Below are 13,120 nucleotides of genomic sequence, written 5' to 3' on the forward strand. Positions count from 1 at the left end.
CTTACTGCACGTCATTTGAATCAGAGGCGTCAGTGGTATAGGGAACTTCAGCACTGGGATAATAGATGCTGGGCTAATGTCATGTTTTCTGACGAAACGTTAACTTCGTACAGCATGGACGTTTTAGGGGTGGGTCCATAATAGTACGGGGTAGTATCACAATGACTGGCCGAACTGCACTCCATATTGTCCATGGCAGAGCCACAGGTCAATAATATCGGGAAAGGATCATTGCACAACGTGTTGAACAACGTTTCATCATTCAAGCGAAACCCAGTCCTGACCTTTACCTTGGCAAATTTCGAATTTCACCCCCGACCTCTTTAACGACCTAGTGCGCCACCATATCATCACCCAAACCATCAGAAGCCATTAGATCTGATCGCCTACTCCACAACAGATATCATAATTCGCAATCCAAATTTCGAATTTGACCCCGACCTCTTTAACGACCTAGTGCGCCACCATCTCATCACACTAACCATCACAACCCATTGGACCTGATCGCCTACATCCCAGCAGATATGATCATATCATTTTCATTTGCCAATACCATTATGATCAGAAGATATGTCTTGATGATTCCCAACAGAAAGATTGGGCATTATTTCTAGTACTAAGAATAGTCCCATTGACTTACAGGCAGCACAAGTGGGCAAAAGATTGGGTAGCCTAGTTGTTAAAGCGTTCGCGCGTCACGCCGAAGGCCCGAGTTCGATTCCCGAAAGAAGTACAATGTGTGAAGGCCATTTCTGGTTTTCCTCGCCATGATATTACTGGAACATATTTCCATTTCTCGAGATGCAACATTTTTCTCGTGCAGGATTAGCGTATAAAGATTTGAAATCACGTGCAGCATATCGTGATATGAATAATGACACTCTGTGGTAACACTTTACTGAGTGTTAGTTTTTGGCATTAAGCTATACACATTGGAAACATCTCTCCGTAACGTACATACTTCTCCATATGTTTCTATGGTTCGCGTTCTTTTGGAGCTGAGTATACAGGGACAACAACCAGTTGGGCTAAACAGACAAAATTAAGTGAAATGCATTCTTTTTTTATTGCATTGCTCAAAACGGTGCATCATATTCACATTATATGATATATATCAGCCATGATTGTTTAAGATAATCAGTTCTGGATAAGTTTTATAACCCACATTATATATTAAGTCCTTGCTGGTCGTGTGTATCTAAAATAAATTTATGTCACGGTCAAAGAATTTATAGACATATGATAAAGATAGAAATATCTCTCTCTAAATCCGGGCTATGGTGGTCCTCGATGTGAACGGCAGCCTAAGTAGGTTTAATGACACAGCTTGGACTGTAATCGTGAGGGTCGGGTGACAATGATTGTGTTTCACATGTTCTGTATTGTTCAGCATCTGAAATAAACAAAAAGAACATAGATAGATAGATAGATAGATAGATAGATAGATAGGTAGGTAGGTAGGTAGGTAGGTAGGTAGGTAGGTAGGTAGGTAGGTAGGTAGGTAGGTAGGTAGGTAGGTAGGTAGGTAGGTAGGTAGGTAGGTAGGTAGGTAGGTAGATAGATAGATAGATAGATAGATAGATAGATAGATAGATAGATAGATAGATAGATAGATCGATCGATCGATCGATAGATAGATAGATAGATAGATAGATAGAAAGATCGATCGATCGATCGATCGATAGATAGATAGATCGATAGATCGATCGATCGATCGATCGATAGATAGATAGATAGATAGATAGATAGATATTCGTGCTTGTCAAAACTCCTCTTACCACACAAGGTCCTTCGCCGTTCAACGGCTTTTTAGGTGTAATGAAAACTTTAACTTTCATTGTAGTCCTAGACGACGCACAACAGTGGTATTTGTGGCGTCATGATGCCTATGATGTAACAGTGACAACACAACACACACACACACACACACACACACACACACACTAATCTAAACGCGACGTTAAACCCCATTTCACCTCACACCACTCAGAAACGGGTTTGTACATTCTCATTCTTCAGAGAAACTGTTTTGGTAGTTTTCCGATTGTACATTCAACTGTATGTCTGAGATACATACTGGCAGATGTGGTGGACGCGACGGTTGCGACTCTGAAGTCAGGCTGAGCCGGAACAGTCACCGCATTGCTGCGTCTTTGGTAAGTCCTGATGCAGGCCACCACAGTCGCCAGGATGAGGAGTAGGATGGTTCCACCCACGCTACATCCGATGATGATACCGAGCGTGCTGAAAAACATAACAAGCTGCGTTGGGCTTTAACGCCGTATAAAACAGTATGTGTTCATTGATGTTGGAGAGTCTTTCATAAACATTGACATCAATATTGTTATTCAAATGCTCTTACCAATCTCATACACCGCTACTGTACGGGAGTTAGGGTAAGGCGACATAACTCTCATTTTATTGTTGTATTGTATTGTACATTCACAGACTAGATACTAGTATCTGTAGTCTGTTTTACAGACCCTGATACAAATATATATCAAATACAGCCCATGCAAGTCTATAATGTTTGGCAAGTCTAGATTACTACAGTATCAGGAGAGAGTCACTGGGCTCCCTTTTATCATATTTTTATTAAGATAACTGAACAACTGGTTTTTTTCTGTACGATATGTTCATTTCAGAGACTAGATGTTAGTCTATAGTATCTGCTCAATGCGGTTTATTTGTTCCCCGATTAGTGGATCCGTATCGATTACAGTTATCATTCTCAACTCCCTAGGGGGTATACAACCCAAGCTGCCTACGGGCGCTAGAGGTTTTTATATCTACATTGCTCCATTAGTGAACGATGCCTACTACCTACTCACTGTTCACTATTGTGTGTACCAGGGCAGTATGAAGCGATCTTAGCGCTAAGGCGATTTCCCAAACTTTATCATAGACTAACGATAGCCCACTCTCCTACCCAGAGTTCCATGCGGCCGGCAGCCAGCTAGCATAGTACCTCTGCCACAGGCCAGCGCCATGTGACGATTCGTCACATCTTTCACAGTCTATTCAAGATATTGCATATGCTTTTCATCCGTTTCATGTTTGACAAGTCTACACATTTTCATAAATAAATGTCAAAGAATGGTTAACTTTCATTGAGAAAGTATGCAAATACGTAAAAATCTACTTGTTTTGGCGTAGTTATCCTATGTTTACATTGGTTGTACGGCTCCACGTGCTGTCATCGAAGCCCAACGGAGAGCTAGCGACACGGTCACTTTGATGCATAAATATATATTGTCATGCAACTCACTGTCGCAGTTGTAGTAGCATATCTATATAGTTATGCAAAACAATATGTAAAGCGCCCCCAAATACTTGCATTAGTCCGTTCTATACTGATTTCTGAAAAAGCGCGTTTGTTTACAAACAAGAGAAAAGTCCGGTCACGTGATATGCAAATTAGCCTGTGGCAGTGGTGTTATGCTGAGTCACCACTGCGACGGAGTGTGACGATAGCCCTAGCGCTAAGGTCGCTTTGTGGAACGGTCCCAGGTGTTTACAAAGTGTGAGCTGACTGATCGGGTGCTACGAACCACCTGCCTGCCTGGCCAAGAATTCGTTATTTACAGGCCATGGTTATAAAACATGAAATACTATCACCTAAAATTAACATTCTTCTCCTTCTTCTTTGTTGTTAACGCCCAACTAAGAAGTATTCCAGCTACATGACGGCGGTCTGTAAATAATCGATTCTGGGCCAGACAATCCAGTGATTGACATGAACATCGATCTACATAATCTATTCTCTGTGATTGGAATCTATTCTCACCCCGTCCACAAACGTGGCTTACAGATTTAGATCTATAAAAAAAATGACAAGAGCTGTAGACAAACACCTAGTTGAAGATGCACATAAGATTTTTCTTTTAAAAACTTGAGGAAGTGTCACCACCTTGTTATCATACCCTAACATGATTTACGGTTATATCGCAGGAAATACTACAGGGTAATAAAGACCCCTCACTTTTCATATGTTTCCAATGGTGCTTCTGTACAGCACTCCCCGCCACAGCATCCTTCCGAGCAGTAGCTTCCAGTTCCAAAGAACCCACTAGAACCGCAGCGACCCGCATACTCTGCAGCGACAACTAAAACACAAATAGATCACAATACATGCACAATGCAAAGGATTGTTTACAATGCAAATAGACTCACTAAACAGTCCCATAAGTGTGGTAGTGCAATTTTGGTTGTAGCTGCAGTAATTTATATAGCAGCAGCAGCAGTTGTAGTAGGAGTAGTAGTGTTAGTGGTCGTGGTTTGAGCAACAATCCACGCAACTGGGATACGATGACAAGCATCAAGCAAGTCAGCGAGCCTGACCACCCAATCCCGTTAGTCGCCTCTTACGACAAGCATATAGTCGCCTTTTACAGCAAGTATGGGTTGCTGAAGATCTATTCTACCCCGGATCTTCACGGGTCAGTAGCAGTAGTAGAAGTAGTAGTAGTAGTAGAATCTCTGCATGTGTACGCAAAAGACGTACACTATTAACATATCGTTGTTAGTTTTTAACAAATTCAGTAAAAGCGCTGTCTTGTCACTGGAATGTCTGGTGAAGACTCGATTGTTAACAGGCCGCCTTCGTATGTTAGGAGGGATATTGTGCAGTGTTAAGCATCAAATAAACACTTACCTTTTTCGGCAAATATAGTGGCGGGTCCTACCGTTAGCGCAGGAGATGCTTACCCTCTTGGCAAACACCTGGTTTCATTACTGATATTCAGTGACCCATTCACATACGTGCACTACACTTATGAACGTCCAATGTTTCGGAAGACGATAAAGACTGATTATTCTCTGAGGTTGATGTTTTATATTTATTTTCAAAATATGTTCTTCTTCAACTCTCTTTAAAGCAGCTAATATAGCATATATCTCTACTGAACAGGAGATACTCATAATCGCAGAACGTTTTGGGATTCCATAAGTATTCTTCTCGAACATAATAATATTTCTATTCAGTTGGATACACTAAATCCGAGTATCTTTAACAATGTAATTGGTCTCGATCAGAGTATTGATCTCTTGAGCATCCTTGATTAGCCAACGTACCAGGTCTCCTTTCTACTATAGTGAGTGAGTATTGTTTTGCGGCGCTTTTAGCAATATTCCAGCAATATAACGGCGGGGGACAGCAGAAATGGGCTTCACACATTGAACCCATGTCGGGAAACCACTAGGCTATCCAATGACCCCCTTTCTACTATAGGATTTACGGCAACATATTTTAGATATATGAACACTGGATAATCGAGGATGACGAAACATAAGGGTGTTAACATTCTGCAATATCTGATCTACAATGACGACTTTACGCTGAGGGAGTGAAAGATAGTCATCGAGCATCCATTCCAAAAGCTGCTTAAATTCCAAAGCGAGGCTTACATTACGGTGCTAGTTTGAGCTCTGAGGGGCTTTCTTCACTTAAGTCCCCATTGGAAATTTTATTACTGGTGTACAGAAAGGGAACTCCATCATGACTTCTTTGATTCACAGAAGACTTTGGGTCTTCCAGGCATCGGTATCGCTCAAAAACATCCTTTACCAGACCCTTTGACAGTGTCTTACATGGTAATATGGTTGACTTAAAACAACGTGTGTAGTGTTGCTTTTAAACAAGATACCAAAACGAATCGTGAACAATAATAGTCTTGTAATTCATATGAAAACAAACATACATACCTGCTATCAACATGAGTTGAGCGAACACACAAAAGACTACCTGCGCCTTCATTGTGTGAAGATGTATAAAGATGTATTGTGTTGGGTGTTTATCTCCTTATCTGTAAGGAAGTATCTGTCTCAACCAGACGTTCCCGATACGATCAACGCGGCCGTGGCCATGTCGAGTGAGTGAGTGGTCAAAGATGGCGCGCGTGTCATGGTGCAGTTCCATACATCCAATATACATCCATGCACATTTACAAAGTGTACAAGGAAGTTCGAGATTACATATGAATCACAAAAATGTAAATCACAAAAAATATTTAGTACCTCTATTATGAATGAGTGAGTTTTGCTTAATGCCGCTTTGAACAGTATTCCAGTTATGTCACTGCGTGTCAGCTTAATGTGGGAGGAAAGCCCGAAGTGACGCAAGACTCATGATCAGACGTTTACCACTGTGGTGAAACCTACGAACACGTTTTCCAGTGTTCTGAAGGCAGGTGCCTTGGCATTTTGACGAACATAACGTCACAACTTTCAATTTTGATACTACCTTTTCATCGGGATGGGGAAAGATCTTTCTTGTACATTCTTCCTTCTTGGTGATGTGACTACTAAATCCATAGGTATCTGATTTGATTACTCAACTGACTAATCATCTGACTAATCAACCTTTGTCAAAGCATTGGCCGAATATACCCTCCCTTTAATCTCGTCGAAACGTATATTTGGTAAGTCATACAGATCTAGCAGTTCGTCTATTTATGGATGTTACCCTATACCGTAGTCGATGATAATGCTGCTTATATGCATTTAATAATGTAACAGTTAAAGGAGAGTTTGGAAACGGAAGGATGAAATTAAAAATGGCATTTACATTAGAAAGGGAAGGTCTAATATTTCTCACATTGTTAACCACATTCTCACTGTGACTGTCTGGCTGCTGTCACTAACGTGGACATTAACCGCACCTTTTGAAAACCAGGAAGTAGAAGCATGTCAGATTTATCTCAGATACAAAATGCCTCCTGTCATTTGAATCCAACGAGTGGGAAGTTGAATCTTTATCGAAGACTTCAATAGGATAAGGGAGCATCTCCAAAGTTAGCCAAAAGTTAATTGCTAAGATTATAGACCCCTCCCGCTCCCTGCATAGATATCTTTTTGTCTTCGCTGATGGAAAATCTATAGACCTGCTACAGCCCGTGCTTCCCCTAACTGATAATTTAAAGAATAAACATTTTCATCCGACATCGTAGTTTTTAATTGTTTGCATGATGAGAGTTTTGTGGGTTGAGTCTCATCAGGGCATGTCAACATATGTTTTGTTTGTTTGTTGTTCTACGTTATGACGGCCTGTAAAAACCGAGCCGACACACGAATTTTGATATTATGAACAACATCCAACGACTGACACGCAGCCAACCAAGTCACCGAGCATGAGCACCCGATTAACCATTACCATGGTAAGTGGATCAGTGTGCTGCTCTGGGGTGTAATTATCAGCTCCACGGGGAGTATACAACCCAAGCTAGAAGGTTAACAGTTATATTTACCATCTCATCCTACCGGGTATCCGTTTGATGCTGGGTGAAAAGAGACATATTCATGAACCTACCCTTCCTCAGGCGGCACCACATGTAACATGTGTTTCAGTGTTGGCAAGAGTCAAGCAAAAGGCTGGAGCTGATGGAATATTGCTCGACATGAACGGAAAGTTGACAATTGGAAAGGTGAAGTCATCTCGCCTGTCATACAGATTTGAATGTGGATATTTTTTTCAGTGAGCTATTCATATAACTCTCAGCGATATTTTGCTTTTTACGCCCATTGGAACCTCTTTTGAATTTTTGGTTATTCTCTGGCGTTGACGTTTGATATTTTTATACATCGATGACATTAACAAGTAATCACACTGAGATATGTACATCTTCCCGTGGCAAGGGAGTTAACTGATTATAAAAGTCCAGCTTCATCCTTTGCCGAACTAGGCTGGAATTTCGTGACCCTATCGCAGTGTCATCATTGGCTATTGCGAGTTATGTCCCTTATATGTCACTCCTATTGACCAATCAGATTCCACCTATCATATTCCTTGCATTTGCTTCAAACAAAATTGCGGCGCCCAGTCATGACGATCTGATCGATAATCAAGATCTATTTCGTCATAAAAAGATGAAAAGATTTGCAAAATATCTGTTAACGCCGAGTTGACGGTCTACATGCTTTTCAAATCCTGCAATCGACGGAAACTGGACTTTTTATAGCCAGTCGCCTTGAGAAGATGAGATATGTACGACACTACATATAAGCAGTCATAATCACCCATCCCTAAAAGATCTTGAATAATTAAGATTGAAGACTACACACGCCGTCGGAGTATGAAGACAAAAGATAATATATAATATCGTTATAGCCTTTTAGATACATGTTTGGATATAGATTAACAGAAAACAGTAACTATGCTTCATATAAAGTTCAATAAGAATAATTTTATTTTAAATTAAATCATGCATCTTTCAATACATATTCACAGTTACCTGTGTATGTTCATGCACAGCGCTAAATTGGGGTATGTGCGTTTGTTTGTTACCCGCCTCAAAACCAAACACCGAACCTCATAGCATTGTATTGTCGCCTAATTACCCAGAGAGAAGACGTCTTCGCCTGTTCACGACTTTCTTCAAATGGTGAAATACAGCACACGCGTCCCTTACATCATTCCGTAGTAACGTGTTGTCATTTCGAAGGCGTTCTGCTGTGTCGTGGGTAACTATATCATTGCCTGTGCGAAATAAAAGATTCAGTTGTGACAAGTCTCCAGCGATAATGGCAAAGTTATTGTTTGTCGTAGTTTTGACTGTGCTGTCAATATCTGCATTTACAGAGGCGCAATTCTTTTTCCGTAAGTAATTGTTTCGTTTTTCGTTGTTTGTTGTTTCTCTCTTATCAAATCCGTAAATAGTTGACGTCTATGCGCAAAGTCAATATACTCTGATGACATTATATCAAATTTCAGAAAAACGTGATCTCGTCATGACATCGTATTTTTGACATTATACATGTACATGTATACCAAGCTACGGCACCCTCTGCGCAGATTGTCTTTGAACACCTTCACAAATTCAAAAGTATATTTAAACCCAGTGGGACAATTGATTATATAAAAGCGACAAAACACTTTCCATATTCACAAGAAATATCTGCAAAGCAGCATCGATTGTACGATTACTATATCACGAGCATGTGATTATGAAGTACTATCAAATAGTGAGGATACTGGGTATTAGCGTAAATCCCAGTGTATCCTGCCCAATAAGTGGCACCAAACACAAACACATGCAAAGACAAGTCAATTGTTCACCTGAACAAATTTGAATATATGTGTTAAAGTGTTTCCTTTTACCTACATAATAACCAGGATGGGACACGCAGTTGAATGCGATAAAAGCGACCAAACCCTTTTCCATGTAAGCAGAGTCGATGGTACTATTTCGACTATCACATGAGCATGTGTTTATGAATCACTATCAAATAGTGATGATACCAGGTTTTTTCCAACAGAGGACAGTTTGACAGACCATTGGCTAATATAGGTCTATAGGAGAAAATATGCCCTCATTCCAAGTATTGATGTTGTCCTATATGTCCTTTAATAATTCGGACAGTAACACGATTCATTAAAATACTTGGCAAATATTAACAGAGAAACGGGCAAACAGATTGTCAACATTGCCTTGAAATGTCGGCAACGAAATGTCATAACACAGAACGACTGTCATATTGCAGGTACAAATGCAGGAAATATGGGAACGTACATGTTGTCCTCTATGTGTCTGAATATTGCAAATCTAGATTAGACTGAAGGAAAATACTTTATCATGAATCTATGACTTTGATGTGAAAACGGACATCCAAGCTATAAACAGTCACTATGCCAAATAGGAGTAATTTAGCTGTTTTGTTTTAAACGACTTCTACTCTAGAACTAAGAGATAGATATCAAACTCGCCCTGGGGTCCAGCCTTGCCTCTGGAAACTTAGATCCTGGATCTTAACATGGAAACGGTTCAGATCTTTATACTACTTTTGTATCTAGAGAAGTACACGTTCATGCTATCAGATTTGCCATCCACCCCTTTTAAATGCTGGCAGAGTCAAAGCTACGAAATATTTGCAGTATTATATACCAGTACAATGCAAATGTATATTTTGTCATGATTGAGTAAATATCCAGGTGAGCGATACAGGCGCAATGGGCCTCTTGTTTGTGTCACAGCATTGATTATACAACTTTACAAAAGGGTGATTTAAATTGTAAATCTAATATCAGGGTTATTACAGTCTAGAGCATTTTCACTTTTGAATAATAGATTACAGTTCTAGTGTGATATATAAACCGTGAGAACAACAGTCTGGCTCCAGCAATGGTTATTTTACTGTGGATAATGATTTTATCTTACAGTCTGTTGTTGGTCGCATGTTAAGTAAAAGAAGGGTGAAGTGCGTGGTTGGTTAGTGGATTTTTCAAATATCTTTGATTGGGTAAACCGATATAAATTGTGGGCAGTTTAAGAACATAAGGGAGTATCACCGATATCAAATCATGTATTGAAAACATGAATATATTTCTCAAAACCTATCGCTGATTGATCGGCGATCATACCCTTATTCCAAATATGGGCAGAAGTAGTTGCACCGGTCTCAGCGATCGCCAGTCGGTCGCAAAAGAAATCAGTCGCCAAGAGGTCGCATCGCGGTCGCATTGTCTGTGTGACTGTAGCTTTAGAGCCCTGATCTGTGGAACCCGAAGGCAGCAGTAACAGTGTTCTTCTCATATTAGTCATACTGTGATTTCATTTGTTATACATTTAAGATAAAGTAAGACGAGTTCTATGGATGAACAACTTCTTTATTACAATAATTGTTCATCCATAGAACTCGTCTTACTTCTAAATGCTACTCAAAGAAGAAACTTAAGATAGTTTGGGTGAAGAAAAAACCACAAGTTTGAAAGGGAGAAAACATGTTTCGTGTGACCTCAATGATCAATATAAATAACATCAAGCTACCCTAATCAGTCTTGACAAGAGATTTCTTGTTAAGCTAGAAGACGGAGAAAACAGTAAATCCATATTACACATATCATCGTCATCTTATATAATACAATATTTGCCGCAGAGTGTCCTCCAAACTGCCACGATACTGAGTGCACATCCATGGGCTGTGTCACCTGTGACCCGGGCTACTGCAGATACTACAGCACAACCAACAAGTGAGAAGAATACGGGATGAAGGGTAGAATGGGATGAAATATCTAATATTACCTATGAGGATAGACAAATCGTGTGCTACAACATTCCCATGTTCACAATGCCCATTGTTTAATTGAAGACGATATGGCGTCACAGTGCTTCATTATTGACAAAGATTCGATATGTCATCCATTGTTCGCATTATAAATTGATGACACAACGTCATCGGAATGAGAAGGTGCAACATAATGAGTTTTATTTAAAGCAGTATCAAATATTCGATAACATGGCTATAAATTGACTGATCTACTGATGGTAATACGTTTTTGTCCGACAGAATAGGCATATGCGTCCTTGCATGCCCGACTGGAATGCACTGTTACCATGGTGTTCTCTCCGTCTGTACGAGTAAGTACACCATACTCAACCTCGATGTATTAGAATCTGTCCACCGAATACGATAGATACAGAAAATACTGATGAACGTATAAGAACTGCCTTCTCATGGTAGGTAGAGTTTAGGGTGCGGGTGTGACGAGTGGAATTTGGACCTTATATGACATGATAGACACAATTTTTTGGATAACAACTTCTTTAATACTGTAAAAAGCGACGTTTCGGTATAGATCCTTATACCGTTGTCAAGCAAGACTGAATGAGGGACATAGTGCAGAATATATATAGCAAGTGGAGGATTAACAGTAGAGGATTAACAGTAACAACAAGGGCATACATGAGTGGGATAACATAGGTAGGTGTGACAACAAGGATGATGCTATCACAACACGATGGACAGAAAACACATAGCTAGAAGCCAAGTAATGCCTATCAAACAACTTATATGACATGACACCATCTCAATCGGTGAAGACGATTCAGCTGTTTTCCCGTTGAGAAGCCAGAAGCACATGCCTTTGGGTGACGTGTGCTGCATGGAGTACATACATACGTGTGGTGTTCTTGCAACACCGACGCCCTGTACCGTAGAGACCGCTGTATATTCCTTTGGGTGACGTGTGCTGCATGGAGTACATACATACGTGTGGTGTTCTTGCAACACATGACGCCCTGTACCGTAGAGACCGCTGTATATTCCTTTGGGTGACGTGTGCTGCATGGAGTACATACATACGTGTGGTGGTCTTGCAACACCGACGCCCTGTACCGTAGTGACCACTGTATATTCCTTTGGGTGACGTGTGCTGCATGGAGTACGTACATACGTGTGGTGTTCTTGCAACACTGACGCCCTGTACCGTAGTGACCGCTGCATATTCCTATGGGTCGTGATACACATATTTCTGTGTTAGGGATGGCGCTGCAATATTGCTGGTTGTAAAATAAAAATCCACCCATTCACTAGACTTACAGCGACTGTAAGACGATCAAAACTAACAACGGGAGGCCGGAAATTAGGACCACCAAAAGAACTGCTGAACTCACCATCGGATTTCGGGCATTCGTTATGATTGAGAGTTGATATGATTTATCACTTATAAAAACAATGAATAAATTAATGCAATAAACACTCTCTGTTTTGAAATATTTCATAACGACGGAGATATAAGGTAAGAGTTGTTATTTTGTCTAAATGTGGAGAACTCCAGATATTTGCTGTTCACCTATCACCAGTGGAAAGGAAACCGAACTTGAGAGTTGAGGTGAACCGTCGTTTTCAAGATTTCTGGACTTATAAAACGATGTGCGTGGGTGCATGCGTGCATGTGTGTGTTAGTGGGTGTAAAGTCCAGACTTAGCCGGTTTTATAGCGGTACACCCGATGCGGCAATGTAACACGGATGCCCGGGGTCAGATGCAGCATAATGATTCGAGAAACCCGAGGGAGGCTGCCGAGGCTACTCATGAAACACATTTATCATCCATATTCCACTAGCGCGCATTTGCAAGTCAATATGAGTAAATCTTTACATGCATTTCGTTTTTGATAAGGGGACAATTATTCAATTCATCATTCAACAATATAGGTAACTCTGCGGCTTAATATATGGGAGATCTTAACTTCGGTTTCCTGAGGTGAGATTGAACACAAGCATTATTCAGTGACTTTACATTGAATCACTGACAACGCGGCAGCATTTTTCTTATTAGTTTTACAAAACGTTTACAGAAAAAAAACCTTGCCAATAATATTCAAAACTTTTCATCTGATTTATTTT

General features: G+C 40.3%; 1 protein-coding gene and 1 long non-coding RNA gene across 2 annotated transcripts; one reads left to right on the forward strand and one right to left on the reverse strand.

Moving 5' to 3' along the window:
- Nucleotides 1-1,081: 1,081 nt before the first annotated feature.
- On the reverse strand, nt 1,082-5,761 carry LOC124122267. Its single transcript, XM_048396687.1, has 4 exons — nt 5,704-5,761; nt 3,983-4,106; nt 2,078-2,244; nt 1,082-1,393 (listed from the first exon to the last, which is right to left on the reverse strand). The coding sequence occupies exons 1-4, from the start codon at nt 5,753-5,755 to the stop codon at nt 1,305-1,307; spliced, it is 432 nt and encodes a 143-aa protein (XP_048252644.1). The 5' UTR covers nt 5,756-5,761; the 3' UTR covers nt 1,082-1,304.
- Nucleotides 5,762-8,435: 2,674 nt separating this feature from the next.
- LOC125380924 lies at nt 8,436-12,471 on the forward strand. Its single transcript, XR_007221531.1, has 4 exons — nt 8,436-8,593; nt 10,870-10,963; nt 11,281-11,351; nt 12,325-12,471. It is a non-coding gene; the product is annotated as an uncharacterized LOC125380924 (long non-coding RNA).
- The last annotated feature ends 649 nt before the right edge of the window (nt 12,472-13,120 follow it).

This window comes from Haliotis rufescens, unplaced genomic scaffold (assembly GCF_023055435.1).
Source record: "Haliotis rufescens isolate VD_foot unplaced genomic scaffold, xgHalRufe1.0.p SCAF_16, whole genome shotgun sequence".
NCBI classification, from domain to species: Eukaryota; Metazoa; Mollusca; class Gastropoda; order Lepetellida; family Haliotidae; genus Haliotis; species Haliotis rufescens.